The 16,657-nt window shown below is 33.6% G+C and overlaps 1 protein-coding gene across 2 annotated transcripts in view; it reads left to right on the top strand.

Annotated features, from left to right (window-relative positions):
* Window positions 1-16,657, top strand: part of LOC129219290 (V-type proton ATPase subunit C 1-B-like) — a 91,936-nt gene that overhangs the window by 6,671 nt on the left and 68,608 nt on the right. For both annotated transcript variants that reach the window (XM_054853627.1, XM_054853628.1), the window contains exon 3: window positions 9,345-9,498. In XM_054853627.1, the coding sequence (XP_054709602.1) occupies window positions 9,345-9,498 (154 nt within the window). The remainder of the gene's footprint in view (window positions 1-9,344; window positions 9,499-16,657) is intronic.

Raw genomic sequence — 16,657 nt, 5'->3', positions numbered from 1 at the left:
AAATTTTAGTCTAATTTTCTCAAATCGATGAAGAACTTCCTCAAGGAGTTTTAAGTGATTTTCCTGAGTTTTTGAATACAAGAGAATATCATCTATGTAGACTAGTGCTCCTTTGTGTAGTAAATCTCCTAATACATTTGTGGCAATTTGTTGGAACTCTTTCGGAGCATTTCGGAGACCAAAACAAACGCGATTAAACTCATACTTATTTCCGTCAGGAGTAGAAAAAGCTGTTTTGTGCCTATCTCTCCGGTCAATTGGAATTTGATTGAATGCAGTTTTTAAATCAAGAGAACTAAAATAATTAGATCCTGAAATTTCGTGCAAAATGTCGTCTAAAGTCGGAATTTCAAAGTCATGCGTTTCAGTAATTTCATTTAACTTTCTGAAATCAAGAACCATTCTCCATTTATTTGTTTGCCTAACAAAAAGAGCTGGGGCGTTATACAAAGATTTTGATTTTGAAATTATGCCAGCTGATTCTAAATCTTGAATTTGTCTCCTAAATTCTTCCCTTAAATTGAATGGAATTTTGTAAATGGGACATTTGATGGGGTGATTATGATGTAGCTGAATCTTATGAGGTTCTGTTCGTGCTTCCTGTAACTCCATTGTCGTCCTAGCAAAAGCAGATTCATGATCTTTTAAAATACTGAAAATTTTTGATTTTAAATTTGCACTCAATCCGCTCATGTTGAAATCTTTTTCCGTCAATGGTTCAGGTAAATCCCTTGAAACTGGGATGTCTGAGGGGAGCTCCTCAAAATTGCTTACATAGCAAATGTTAGTGTGTTTATTTAGAAAAATGCCTGAATCAGTGGTGTTATTAACTCTGATTGCCGCTTGTTTATTACTATGGTCAATCTTAATTTTATCACTGTCAAACGAGACACCTTTTAACTTGGAATTCTTCTTAATACTAGCACTAATGCAATTGTCTGTACAGATGGGCATTTCAACGTAAATAACTGAGCTCGAATGTGGCGGAATTAAAATTTTCTTATTAAGTTTTAATTTAATTTCCTCTCCCAAATCAATTATATTAACAACTGTGTTTCTCGATGTAATTGGTATCTTTGTGTTCATGATTTGCAAAGTGTTATCGTATAAGTTTAAATTTGCAGTTCTATATTGTAAAAAATCAAACCCTAGGATTCCTTGATAATTTTGGTTAAAGTCATGCTTAGTTGTGTAAAAAATTTGCTCTAAAGGTAAATTTTGAACTTTCAAAACAACTTTAAAACAACCCTGGATTTCTAAATTCCCCCCATTAATAGTTCTGGCTGAAATATTATATTTGATCTCTTGCAAATCTTTTTTCTCTAATTTTTCAAAAATACTGGGTCCGAGTAAAGAAATTGAGGCACCCGTGTCCAAAAGCCAATTATATTTTACACCGTTAATTTCGACATCAATCGTCGGCAAACTGTAATTAGGGTATGGGTTTGAGGAGGGAGAAGGGTGGACCCTGTAACTGCTAAAATTAATTAATGCCTTCTCCCCCTGAAGTTTAAATTTTGATTATTTCTCCCACGATAATTATTACGATCTCGTGAATTGGATCTATTCCTTGTTTGCCTTTGTTGTCTCATATCTCTATCTTTGACATAACACTCAGATAGCTTGTGATTTGCGCCTCCACAATAATGACATCTGAAGTTAAACTGGCCTCGTCCCCTATTGTGGGTAAACGAACCCCTACCTGTATGTGCGATGGTTCTGTAGGAATTCCCCCTAAACTCTGGATTACTATTCCCTTGCTCCTGCACATTAACCGCGTTCGTTTGAGCTCTTAGTGTTTGCACTTCGGTGCTTAATTTTGCTAATTGACTGGTCAATTCACTGATAATTTCGTTTTGTACTCTGTGTACATCACTAATTTCTGTTTGTTTTACTGACGCCTCGTGAATTTTATTGTTTTCCTCCTCTTGTGAAGCGATTGATATTGCTTCATCTAACGTTTGCGGGTTCTTACTCAAAACAAATCGCTGAATGTCTGCTTTCAATCCCGCTAGAAACCTTGCAAAAAGCAAATTCTGGCTTACTTCTGGCATTAGTACCATATTCCCTGCGCTATAAACCTGGGCTCCAACTTTCCTAATTCTTAGACCGAAATCAAATGCGTTTTCTGTTGGCTTTTGGGAGCATGTTGCCAAATCATGTAATGCACCTGTAATTGAAATTTTTCTTTCAAACCGTTCTATTAGCAAATTCGCAACCGTGTTGAAATCATTTTCTCCCGCGACTGTCGAAATAAACAATTCAGCTGCCCCGGTGAGTTTAAGTTTCAGAATGAACAATTTCTCTTCGTCCGACCAATCGCTTAACTGTCCTACTTCATTTATTTTGCTCAAAAATTTCTTTACGTTAATAGTGTCGTCCCCGGAAAACTTTGGAACTAAATCTATTAATGCCATATTTGCTGTATTGTTTTGAACAATTATGTTCTGTGCTGCTCTGCCCCTACGATACATTATGACACTTAACCTAACACACAATTAATTATTAGTAAGCTTCAGTAAAATTGAGAAATTAAATAAAAATTCCCACATCACTTAGCAAAGATTTTTCGTTACCCCAAAATGCACTTTATATGAAACATTTTGCGATTGCTTTACACAAAATAAATGCATTATAAAATAATAAATAAGTGAAAACAACCAAAAGCATGAGCAATTTATAGGAAAAAAAAACCGCTTAAATAAATAACTGTAGCGCAGAGTCAATTCAATGATCATTCAAAAACAATGCATGAAGCAAAAATTTTCAAACTCTTCTGAATCGTAATTTTATGGAAATATCTCAAAAATAATTGCATATTAAAGTAAGCGTTCACAAAATTGTTACAAATCTAAATTCAAATAAAACATATTTTGAAAACTCTCACAGATGCATCCAGATCGCATTAGGCTTAGAACCGGCATGGTCGACGTTCGATACCAGCATAGAATCTTCTAAACTATCTATTTTTTTTTCTCAAAAAAACGTATCGAACAACCACGGCGATTACTTTTCAAAATATTTTAGATTAAACGGCAGGAAAAAATGGTCACTGCACCAATGTGATGGAGGACTATCCGTGGGATTGCGTTGTGTAGATGTTAGCTCCTGCCATCACAGGTAAATTATCAGTTACGCTAAAGCTAAATCTGGCGTATAAATCAATTTATTTTGTCACTAAATACAGTACACTGATTCTGGGAGGAGAGGGAGTGTGGACTTACCCAAAACTCAATGGAGGAATACCTTCGACATCATTCTGCTGGAACTCCATGCTATGAGAGCAGCCGGTCACCAACGCAGAAGACGCACTACTCCGAGACCTCCTGGCTCACACCCTCAACTCCCTCTCAAGGGGTCTGTATAGGGGGCAAACCCCTGATCAGTTTGGTGTGCTTCCTTAGCTGCTGGCGCCATCTATCGAGGTTCTCCTAAAACTTACTTCAATTATGGATTTCTCCGCCACACAAGTTTTGATATTTCAGACATTTTGGATGTTGGAAAAGTTATTCCCCCCCCCCAATTTCCTCCCTTCAGATACAGTTCTACATTAAAAAATCTGTCCCTAAAATTTTGAAGTGGGCTGAGAATACTCCTTGTATTTAAATTTATTGTCATAAAATAGGCTTCTCTAAAATACCTGCTATTATGATAAAATTGCCGGAAAGCATTGTTGGGGGATTGAATTAGTTAGGAGAGCAGTCAGTGGTTGACATCCTCTTTGCGAGACTTGCAAAGCTCTCCCTGCAGATGGTAGAGGATTTAATAAATATTGAAGTGTTTATCATGAGTGTGTACACTTCTGAATATATAGTAGAGCACCGTTTATATGTTTTTGAATGGATTGTATGAAAAGAGCGTATAAATGAAAAAACGTATAATAGGTAAACGTTAATGTGTATTAGACTCTGCAGGGACCAATTTGAAAAACGTGTAATTGATAAAAACGTATAAAAGAGAAATGTATAAATGTTGCTACACTATGTATAGTTTTAGTGATTTTGAGTTTGCATTGACCAGGGCTGCAGAGTCGGAAGGAAAATGGCCGACTCCGACTCCTGGATTTTGAAACGCCGACTCCGACTCCCAATTTTTTAAAATTGTATTTTTCAATTCCTTCTCTCCCTTTAGGAGAAAAGGGAAAACCTCTAAACAGGAATTAAAATTTTAATTCCTTTTTATGAAAATTTCGCATTTTTTTTTGTAAACCCAAGACGCATACAGCGTTAGAAATTCAATTTAAAAATCAAATTTTCCAATAGTTACGAGTTTAAAAATGAGATGACTTAAAAATCCCTTCAAAAAAATTGAAAAGGATTACCTATAATTTGTCCCCCTTTAACATTTAACAAATAGATATTGATCAAATCGTGTGCTTTCAATTTTTGAAAGTTGTAATTTGAGAGAAAAAAAGCTTTTTTTTCCCTAAGTCCAAGTTCCTGAGATGGGGTGGTTTGCCCCGGGTGACACCCATGTGGTAGATGACACCGAAAGTAGATTTCAGAGTTTATAAAAATTATAAATACTTTAATTCTGAAAATGTTCCCTATTATATTTTAAGATATATTTCATCAATAAAATTTCAACGAAAATAATGCACATATGCATCAGGAGCAAAGTTTACACAAAATGTGGTGGTATACAGATTTGTACGAATAGTTTTTTCTATACCTATATTTCTTCTTTGCTAAATTTTTAATTTAAATTTTATTGGCTGCTTTAGAATTAACCTTAATATGAAGATTTTAAGATTAACTGCAATTATTGAGTATTATAATCAAGAAATCATTTATACTTATTTTGGGAACTGATGTGATATACCCCACCCTTGGCGACTTTTTTCTGTTGGCGCCAAGAAAGCGTAGCCAAGAAAACAATGTATGACGACATATGTCATACATCGTTCTTAGCGATGCTTTTTTAGCGCCAACAGGAAAAAGTCACATAAAAAAATATGATCAAAGCACTTCAGAACACAATATATATAAAAACAACATAAAACCACAACAAAAAACATCACGAATATACGCTTCAAAAATACCAGAAACCCACAAAGCAGAATTCTACTAAATTTGCGACGTACGTCGCAGAACAGATACCTCAGCTGCAGAACAATCCTGTTCAAATGTGAGAGGAAAACTGACATATTTTCTGCAGAAATGCTGCAAATTTCAGTGAAATTTCCACAGAAAATCTGCAGAAACCGCGGTGCAGAAAATCTGCAGAAACTGCGGTGTCCAAAATCTGCAGAAACCGCTGTGCCGAAAATCTGCAGAAAACGCTGTGCCGAAAATCTGCAGATACTGCAGTGCAGAAAAGCTGCAGAAACTGCAGATTTTCTACAAATATCTTCCAACTCAAGATAGAATTCTGCAGATTTCTTAAAATTAGAAGAAAATCTAAAATTCTAGCAAATTACGATAAAATAACGATAATATCTCGCAAATAACGATAATTTGGTGGAAAGCTTGCAATGTTGATTTCGATAAGTCCTTTGTAGGATTTTCCCAATCGATTTTCATCCACTGCAATTTCCGCCATACTCGTACATTTTAGAAACATGCCAACATTGGAACACGTCCATCACCGGAAATTGCCTGTCTTGTTTGAGATTTCAATCCCTTTGCATCCAGAAAATATTTAAATTATTCAGAGAGTTTTGAATTGTTTTATTATATGCAACCCAAACTCGACTCATTTTATTTATTATTTCAGTAATTTATTTGTTTAGTAACATTATTTTAATTGCTCCTTCATGCCATGCAAAATTAACCAAAAAATGTGGTTTGATACTTACGTTCGAATTTTTATAAAATTTTGTATCTTTGCTCTTTCTATGCATTTTAGAAAGCATATAAACTATTTTTGGAGAATCTCAATCGGTTTAGGTTTGACACCCTGTTAAAGTTTTTTTTTGATTTTATATAGTTTTCATGATCAACTAATTTTCCAAATTCAGTGCTCTTTAATTAATCATTTGGTTGAAAGCTGTGATGTTTCCGGAAATATCTCAATTCCACAGAAATAAATAGCAACAGACCAGTTAAAAAAAAAAAAAAAAAAAAAAAAAAAAAAACCCTGTATGAAACAATTTTGAATTTGGCACCCAATTTGTGGAAATGTCACGTTTTTTCGCGCACAATGCTTGAAGTGCTTGCAGAACAATTTTTGTCAAATGATTTTGCATTGCAGAACATCGTAAAGTATTCTGCTTTGGGGCCAGAAACTAGAAAGTTTTGGACACAAAGAACAATTACTAGAAAGTATTTAAAATGCTTAAATTGACAAATTACTATAACAGCTCACCAATGAAATATGTACCAATAGAAATAAAAGCTATTTTCCATCATGCATCTCATCGAACAAAAACTTTTCTAATACTCTGCTAAAAAAGAGCAAAGCGATTCAAATTGTGATGTTTAAAGCGGAAAACATCCCCAAAATCAATAACTATTTCAGCCAAAAAAAGCGCTTCGTTACTCAAATTTCGATGTATGAAAAGTAGAAATGTCTCAACAAAACATCCTAAACATAAACAGTACAAAAATACCATACAGTTATTTGCTATGCAGACATGCTTTCAAAATACCTATTATATTTTACATAAAATAACACCTTTATATTTTTATAAAATGCTGGAGTCAACTTATTTTCAGAAATTCAGTACCTAAAGTAAGCACGTTAATAGAATGTCTAAATAATTCGTGGCATCGATAAGAATTAACTTTTAGAACAAAATAACCGTACTATTTTTGTAAAATTAATTTACACACAGTAAAAATAAAGTTAAAACTACAAGAACCCCTCAAGGATTTGTAAAAACAAAGAATTTTTCATAATTTTGTTTTACTGTAAATCTCTGATCGCGCTTTGTTGACTTTGCTGGTTAACCTTTTCCTACCTTGTTTTCGATCCAATTCTTTTCTTTAAAACATTTTATCAAGCACTTCACTATAGAATGGTATAAATCAACTAATTTAAAGACATTTCGTACCAATTTACTGCTACTGTGAGCAAAAAAAATCAAATTTAGAATGATGTTTGTGGTTTTTACGAATACCAGTCATTTTAAAGTAATAAGCACAATATTCAGGAATAATTAAGCAAAAAATTAAAGCTAAATGACTTTTAAGGGTCAACACAATGCAAAAATAATAAAAAAAGACATATGATAATCTTAATCATGAATTTATTCGAAAATATTTCAGTGCACGATCGACTTTTGTGTCATGTTATTTCTCTGTCTCTTTGTTATTTGACCCATTTCAAAAAAAAGGATCCGTCAATATTTTGAAAAAACTACATGGTTTTATTTAGAATGACATAGGAATGATGTGAAAAAATATTGGACTTCATATTCAAATTCAGTTTTGCGTTATTTTGGTTTTACTAAACACTTTCAAAGTGTACAAACACTTTTGGGAGGCACTGTATGCTGAATTTTGAAATGTTCAATTATTGAAGTGCTGATTTTCTAACAGCATAGCATATTAAGAAAAATGGAATGTTAGAGCACATTGTGTTGATCCATTATCCATTAATATCGACTCTTTACACGCATGTTACATTTGGTTGCAAAAACAGTCGAGGAGATTGGAGAGACAATGGAAAATTGCGACTCCACTGAGAGTCAAACATATATGATCTACATTTTTAATTTCCTTCTTTACAGCAATTTTTTCTAATTAAAATCATATATTAACTGCCTGGTTTCAGATGAGATAGGAGGACAGGGCCCTTGCCCCTCTAAAAATGATGGCTCCAAAATCCAAAATGTCTTTTCTGGGGACAGCTGTTCCTACCGTCATCAAAAATTGCTCAATGACTTTTTCAAAATATTTGTGGTGAAGGGCCCCCGAAATCCATTTCCTAACATTACTACCAAAGATGGTCTGAATTAGCGTCTCACTTAACTTATTCAAAAACGAACTAAAATTACGTTTTTCAATCATCAGTTTCGAAGAACTTTTGGGGATGTACCCCGGATCCCCTTTTTCTCCAACATAATCGCTATAGTTCAAAATTTCGTTTTTAGACTGTTCCGTAGAGCCACCAACCCCTTCTGGCCTAAACTAGCCTGAAATTGACTGCAGTTTCAAAATACAGTTCATGGGGGCACACTGAACCCCCGCCAGTTTTATAACATCGTTATCAAACAATGCCTAAAATACGATTTTGGGACTTCAATTTCTAAAAAGTTCCGGATGGCTTTTGTAAATTTTCAAGCCGCTGGGGCATCCAGCATCCCCCATCAATCGCCGAGGAGGTGGAGAAAAGTCTTTAGTTGTAATTTTCAAATATTAATATCAAAAAATATTCAGAAAGATTCGCTGAAGCTTCCCAGTTTCCTTAATGTCACAAAAGATAGTTCAAAATTGAGCTTTTAGAAATATCCGCTTGGGAGCCCCAAAACCCTTCCTTCACAAAAAATAGCCTAAATTTGATTTTAGTTCCCAAAAATATTTCAGTTTGGAACATTTTCCCGTTTCCCCTATCGTGTACAAATATAGCCAAAAATGTGTTTTTGAAACAGTAGTGTGATAAATTATTGTAGGAAAGATGCCAGACCCCCTACCGTCACCAAAGACAGCCTAAATTAGAGTTTTAAACTTCAATTTCGAAAACTTTGGATGTTAGACGACCCTTCAGCAACGTCAACAAAGATAACCCAAAATTGTGTGTTTGAAACTTCTGTTTTAGGAAATTTTTGTGAAGAGTGCCAATCTTTCCTAAGCTAAGGTCACAAAAAATAGCTGCAAACTGAGATCAACTTTGAAAGAATTTTAGGACAGAACTCCAACATTACTTTCCCCTCAAGTCTCGAAAAATTTCCTAAAATTGAGATTTTTGACAGTCAATATTGAAAATTTCTCCATGGACCTTGAATGTTCTCTACTCTTTTGTCCTTGCAACCAAACACAGCCAAAGATTAATTACAGTTATTTTTCATACGCCAATTTCAAATATTTTCTGGGGGTGATCCCCCAACCTTTTTGAACCTTTTCCCTTACTCCTTTAAATTAAAGTATGCTGTTTTCTTGATTAAACTTCTGCCCCCCCCCCACTTCTATCTATGGCTGCAAATGCTCATTATGGAGTTCACAGCTTACAGCGTCTCTCCTCTTATTCTATACTTCTTGCATCTTGTAGACCATTTACTTCACATGATGACATCCCTTTCATGACACTCTTATGGTTGAATGTTGATAAGAGGATATGTTTCTTTATGGGGGGGGGGGAGGATACTTGTTATTAATATTGTTAAATACTTTTTGTGTTGCTCGTCTCATTTTGAACACTGATTGTTGAATTTTAATTTTTAAATTTTTTAATTCATTACCCAGGTTGGTACTCTGGATACACTTGTTGGACTTACTGATGACCTACATAAATTAGATTCTTATGTTGAAGGAATATTGAGGAAATTAGTATCGTACATGGAAGAAATTTTGGAGGAACAAAAAGACAAATTGAAAGAAAATCTCCTGGTGAACAATGGTAATAAAAACTTAATTTTTAATGAATCTTCTCTTCATATTTTGATAAAGGACAATCGAAAAAGATATTTTGTGCTGACATTCAGCTGCAATAGCTTTTTTCCCCAGAACAATATTTTTTGCCTGTATTTTATGATCTTTTTGAGCAACAAATTCTAGATGAAAAATCTATAACATTATTCTTTAAAATAACAGATGTGGTACCTGATAGAACTGAATGATACATTTTAAAATATTGATATCACATTATCATTACCACATTTATATTTGTGGTTCATCCTGAACCTCATCAAAATGTTGCATAATCATGGTCGTTTAGTCGCTTATAATTGATGCTCCAATAATGATTGTCATAGCTGTGGCTATTCCTCATTTGTTTTGAGCAATTGAATGTTTCTCTCTTAAAGTTTTTATCTTGGCAGAGCTGTAGATGAAATTAAGGATACCTTACCAATGATGTAATATATTCAGCTGAATGTCTAAGAATTGGCCACAAGTTATACTTTAATTTCAAATTAGAACTGTTAAAAATATAAAAATAGGTTGTTTTGTATGAATTTCAAATAAGGATGTTTGGACCTCTATAAACATTTAAATGCATGTAGAAACTTTATTTTTCAATGCACACATAAACTGATTTTTTGATATCAAATATATAGTAGTTACTAATTTATTATATGCAAAAAGTTAAAAAACAAGTTTCACTATTCTCTGTCAATTTTTCCCGTCATTTCTTGTTAAGAGATATTTTTTAAAAAATCTCATAACAGTATTTGATAATGTGTACTAAAGTATTTAAAGTTTTTTCTTAATTGGTTTCAATCATTCCTAAATGCTCATGTATATACTTCTTTTACAAAATATTTGGCTAAAAATTTTAACATTTCCTTATGCAAGCTATGATTTCATAAAGCTTTCAAAATAACTGTTTAAGAACATTTAACGTTAAGAAATGCATACATTATTAATATGTACATTTAAATTATTAAATTACTCTTGAGTAAAAAGCTTGAATTTGCTGATTGGAGGAATAACAATTTTACTATATTACTGCGCAAGATTTTTGTTTCAAAAATTCTTGAATTAGTGTAAGGAAATTTTAATGCTAGTTGTAATATTCTTGAATTACCTAAAAAAAAAAACTTTTTGCCAAACTAGCAATTAAAAAAATATATATTGCAGTGAGGAGCAGTTCTACTTTCCTTTGTTAGTTATATACATCAAGTTCAGCATAAAAAGAATCCTTTCTTTATTGTACAAGAACCTCCTTTGTTTATTTGATACATTTTTGTTCATCATAAACAGTTCTTTAAAACATACTCAGTTTTTATGGCAAAGTGAAGCATTATTGTTTCAATTGAAGGTTTGGCATTAGTCTAAAGGAAGACATTTTAAGAAACTTTTAGTGTTAAAAATGTGCTTTTTGAATACTCGATAAATTGTTGGTGTTGCAATTTATGATATATATCCTAGAAATTTCCTGAAGGCAGAGATCTCTTGGATACTAGAGATGCATTTGGGCTCATTTTTGAAAGCCTAAGCCCCGGTGATATTGTCAATCACCAATTAAACTGACAACTGTTCCTTGCCACCAAAATCAGAGCCTGAACAAAACTCTCTTGCATCAAAAACCGTGTTCACTATAGTCCGATATCTATACTTATATTATAAAGAGAGAGAGTGGATTTTTTTCTATGTTCATATGTTCAAGGTAATCTCCAGAACGATTGCAATTATTTGGGAAATTTTTTCACTATACAAAAGGTGTATTCTTACTGAGTGACACAGTCTATAATTTATGCATATATGTATTTATACAATTTTTTGATACCAATAGTTTGTCTTCATTACCCATTTCTGTTTCATACTTATATACGTAAAAACTAACTTCCATTGCCCCGTATCCGCAATGGCAGAATGGTTAAAAGCTCTCTTTGAACGAAATGCTGAGGGATGGGAACATGTGAAAAAAAAATAAAATCACGATGTGAATATGAGAGCTGCCAAAAGCTTTACATGTATTTAAGCTGCTGGAGAACTGTTCTTCATGATGACCGTATTTCAGCATTTAAAAACTATATACTTAAGTAATATAGCTCACAAATAGCCCATCAAAAAGAAAGTACCAAAAAAAAATGTGAAGGCATATGAAAAAAACAAGTTTTTCAACGAGTACAAGAGGTTGAAAGACATCTCAGGATTGAGAAAGAGTCGCCTCTTAGTAGAATGTACAATATTCATCCTACTATCCCTTTGGATTTTTGTCACATAAGAATTCATTTGGAACATTTTCATGGTCCTACATACTTTCAAAGTCGTTTGACAGTCAAGGATTCTGCCAGCCTATCAAGCAGCATGTAAAGAACTTGGTCTTATAGACGACGACTAACCTTTGGAACTAACTTTAGTTGATACATGTAACTTTCTGACTCTGCTCCTAAACTCAGAGAACTGTTAACAACTATTTTAACTTTTATGTCAACTTTTGATCCTATTGCTTTATGGCAAACATTTAAAAAAGATCTGTGACAACATATTGCAAGGAGAGCGTCAGCAGAAATACTATGATTGTTGTTCAATATTAAGTGGTATCACAATTAAAGGCAAAATTTTTTTAATAAAGTGGACACTCAATAGGGGACCTTTTCTTTGCCACTGCCGCAGAGAATAAACAAAACATGATTGGCACATGAAAACTAGGAACGTAAATTAATGTTGATTGTGGAACTGGAAAAAATTAATAAACTCAACGATATCTAAAACTCAATCAACAGGCTTTTGCAATATTTTTTTACGCAACTGCCAGGAATTTACTTAGAGGTGTAAAAACTGGCCATTCTACATTTAAACTACTTTGAATATCTCCTTGAAAGACTCTGTATGTTTAACAAGAGAAAGATGGGCAATTGGAAGAATTTCTTCAATAGGGTACTTCTCAGGACTTTGTTTCATAATTTTAAAATTAAAGGCACTATCCCAGTAATTTTATTGCACAACTTCAATTTGTCTAATCCTAATGTATGCAATGGAATTCAATCCCAATTGAATTCACTACGGAATAATATGATTTCGAGCATTGTTCTTACAGCACCAGCAGCAGATCAGTTGGCTCATAATTCTTGAATCCCCATGGTGTCCCTGTATATTTCCTTTTCCAATTTAAGTGATAACAATATACAAGAAAAATTTCTTATTCCATTGCCATCATCAAATCTGAAGCTCAAATGTACAACTATACAATATGTAGTAAAAGGTTACATACAGGAAAATTGTATTGTTCAGTGATAATTATGTTGGTCTCTTGATCAGGAAATGAGGTAAATCAATTTGTTTCAAACCTCATAAAAACGAAACAAAAGATGTTGCTTGCTATTAATTTTCAAATAAAAAATACCTTTGTAATATTTATTTAAGATATTTTTTTTACCCAACTGGGTCGGGATGAGCCTCTAGTGATTTAATGAAATGTAAGTATTAGCTGTTGTTTTACGTCAACTGAATATGGGTACTTATTTTGCAACTGTGATTGGTTCAATTTTTTTCTTTTTATAAATCTTTCAATGAATAAAGAATATTTTATTAAAATTTTTTCAAAATGTTCCCCTTACTGTATGATATAGTGTAATAGTAATTGAAACAAACCTATTATGAATTAGTGTTAATTTATTTTCTGCTTTTATTCTTATTAAATTATCGTGTGAGGTAAATATCCATTCAAATATCTTAATATTAAACCTCTGAGCTACCTACTGTCAGACCCGAGCCAAGCTCGGTTCACGCCTATTGGATACACAAAGAATAATCTATAAAAGCATTGATAGAAATGTTGTATAATAATTCAAAACCTAAGGTCATTACAAGGATAGACCAAGAGTTCATTCTAATATCCTCTGGGTATTTTTATAACATAGTGAAATGTTCTGGAAACCAATGTGTTTGCCCTAATCATAACCTATGCACTAGGGTGGGCCGAAAAAACAGTTTTTTCTAATCAATTTCTAATAGTGCGGAAAACTTGTGCATTGGCATCCTGATAGCGGGAAAAATAATTGAAAAATTTATAATAAATTTTTGAAATGGCGCAAGAGCCCTCAAGTTGAGAAAAAATAGAAAAAAATCGGCAATTTTCAAAGATGTAAATTTTTTTCAAAAAGCAATTTACTTCATTTCTAATAGTATAAAAAACACACTTTGTAGTTACTGAAATGTGTAGAAAAAACTTGGAGGCACATTGTTGATCATTTGAGTTTGTGCAGAAAGCCTTAAAATACATTTTTAAAGTAAAAGTCATATCATTTCAAAAAATTCTTAAGATGACATAAAGCTATAGAAATGTACCATTAAACATACGTTTTAACTTTTTACATACATTCCAATTATGCTGAAATGACTCAGGACTCACCATGGTGCATGCCCGTCATTTCAAATTTTTCCAGGGGGGGGAGGGGCTCAATGGGTGCAATTTCAATGGAAGTTTCAACGGAAAACAGCAAAAATCACGCCCACACAAATGTAAATACATTTATTTTTCAAAGCCACAATGGAGGGCAATAAACCATACTCTGATCCCCTAAATGATGAGTCTAATCAGGTAGCGATAGCAGCAAGTCGAGTCCAACTCACTACCCTACGCAATCAACCAAACAATTTGAGTGTGATTCACTTTAAATTTTGACTTTGTATCAAATGTTCTTGCTCTGATTGTTATTTACTATGAAAATCTTCTGTGTTTTCATGCTTGCAACAGTTTCTCGCAGCCTCTGTCACAAGTTTTGCTCATTTCTCTACCGATTTAGTGTGGTATCAAATATTAAAGCTATGGCAGGGCTTTGACTTTCAATGAAATTCAAATTCTTCTGTTGCCATAGTTGACAACAACGGTAGTGGTATCAGCTTACACTTGAGCTGATCAATGACCTTTATATTATCTGAATGACCTTTAGTATATGCTTCAGACCATGTTTTACGGTGTAATGCACCTTAATATCAAACCAAACAGGAGCGTAGGTCTTTGCTATAAGTTTTCCGGTATCAGCATTACGCTTGTTGGAATAATTTGGGATATATTAAGTCCTAACACGGCAGTTAGCGCAGTTAACTGTTGAGAGTACCTGAGGAATCTGGGTTTCTTGACAGCTAATTCTGGATCACTTGTTGGAATGTGTTCGAGGTATAGAAATTTCAACGAAAAGATGAAATTTCCATGCCGTACTCAATCAGTAGAAAGATGTGTAAAACTTGTGACAGAGACTGGTGGAAAAGTTTGCGAGCGTGAAAACACACATGGTTTTACTAAGTAGACAGCATTCAAGTGAAGATCTTGGATGAAAAATTTGATACTAAGTCAGAATTTAAAGAACTTTAACACAAAACTCACACATAAATTGGTTGGTTGGGTATTTGCGGGGAAGAGGCCGGGAGGGGGGGGAGAGAGAACGGGAATTGCTACTACCTCCACATGGTGGGTCCTAAGATATTTTAACAAAATGGGAAAATAAGTAAAGCATTAAAACGGATGTTTAATATTCATTGAAAGCCAAAGCCCTGCCGTAACTTGAATATTTGATACAATGCTCAATCGGTAGAGAGATGAGCAAAACTGGTGACAGAGGCTGAAGGAAAATGTCGCAAGCGTGAAAACCGAGAAGGTTTTCATAGTAAATACGAATCAGATCAAGAACATTTGATAGGAATTGAGAATTTAAAGAACTTCAGCATAATGAATGACATCTAAATATGTTGGTCGATTGGTTAGGGTGGTGAGTGGGACTCAACTTGCTGCCACCGCCATGTGATTAGGCCTGTCATTTAGGGGGTTGGGGTGGTTCATCCCCCCCCCCCGCATTGAGAAATAAGTCTTTGAAATTGGTTGGGAGTGATTTTTGCTGTTTTCCGTTGAAATCCATTAAATTTGCACCCCATTGCATCCCCCCTGGAAAATTTCAAATGACGGCCTGCATGTGGTGAGCCCTGAGTCATTTCAGCATAAGAGAAATGTATGTAAAACATTAAAATGAATGTTTAATACTACATTTTTATTGCTTTATGTCAGCTTAAGAATTCTTGAAATAATATGACTTTTACTTTAAAAATGGCATTTAAAGCTGTCTGCGGGAAATCAAATGGTTGACAACGTGTCCCCAAGTTTTTGTATACATTTAGGAATTAACAAACTGTATTAGAAATGAAGTAGATTATTTTTTGAAAAGAATATGTCTTTAAAAATTGCCGATTTTTTTTCTATTTTTTCTTAATTTGAGGGCTCTTGCGCAATTTCAAAAATTAATTGTAAATTTTAAAATTATTTTTAGGATGCCAATGCGCAAGTTTTCCGCACTATTAGAATTTGATTAGAAAAAAAGTTTTTCAACCCACCGTACTATATGCTAGACATCGGTAAACAATATTCGACCACGTTCTCATTCCTAATGTAATGTAAAATCGACTTTATTCAGATTAGATTAACTTCTCAACTCTTTCGGCATGAGTAAAGTTTCAGTTTTAGGTTGGCATCCTTTGATGCCCAATCATATGCAAAAAAGGCAAGTATAAATAGTGAACGATTCCAATCGTTCTCTCTCCTTTTTTGCTTGTCAACCTCTTGTGTGTTAGGTCTGGTAGGTGTTGGGGAGTTGTGAACTCTTGTGGTATTATTTCTGCTTGAATAAACATGTAATATTGTTGTCTGACTTACGAAACTTAGCCTTTCAGCTTTTCGTTTAAACATTGTAAGTTATCACTATACACATAGAAAAGGTCCTAGAAATCATTCTAGAACATCTTTTGGGCGCTCTGATATATTGTGCCTTTAATGCCCTGCTGATCTCAGAATAAGTGTCCTCAAAAGATAGCCTAAGAAGTACTGGATATTCGTTAGATCTCTTAAAATTTCTTTAGGGCACTTTGTTTTTTATTTTAAACATCATGGAGACCATACAATGCATGTATCCTAATGAGAGCCCAAACTTGAGCACACAAATTCACTAAAACTATTTACAGACAGACAATTTCTTGGCATTTACTGAGATATCTTTTGTACATCATGGGATCAAAAACACGTGTTCCTCAGACAATCTTTTTTTTTTTTGACAGCGCTCATCATTTTTGTATACAAAAGACAAAATTGTGTTGTCTGCAATTTTTGCTTTTAATTGTCTCCA

The sequence above is a fragment of the Uloborus diversus genome, chromosome 3 (genome assembly GCF_026930045.1).
Source record: "Uloborus diversus isolate 005 chromosome 3, Udiv.v.3.1, whole genome shotgun sequence".
Classification (NCBI taxonomy): Eukaryota; Metazoa; Arthropoda; class Arachnida; order Araneae; family Uloboridae; genus Uloborus; species Uloborus diversus.
The sequence above is the reverse complement of the archived record's forward strand: the minus strand, read 5'-3'. Positions and strand labels throughout refer to the sequence as shown.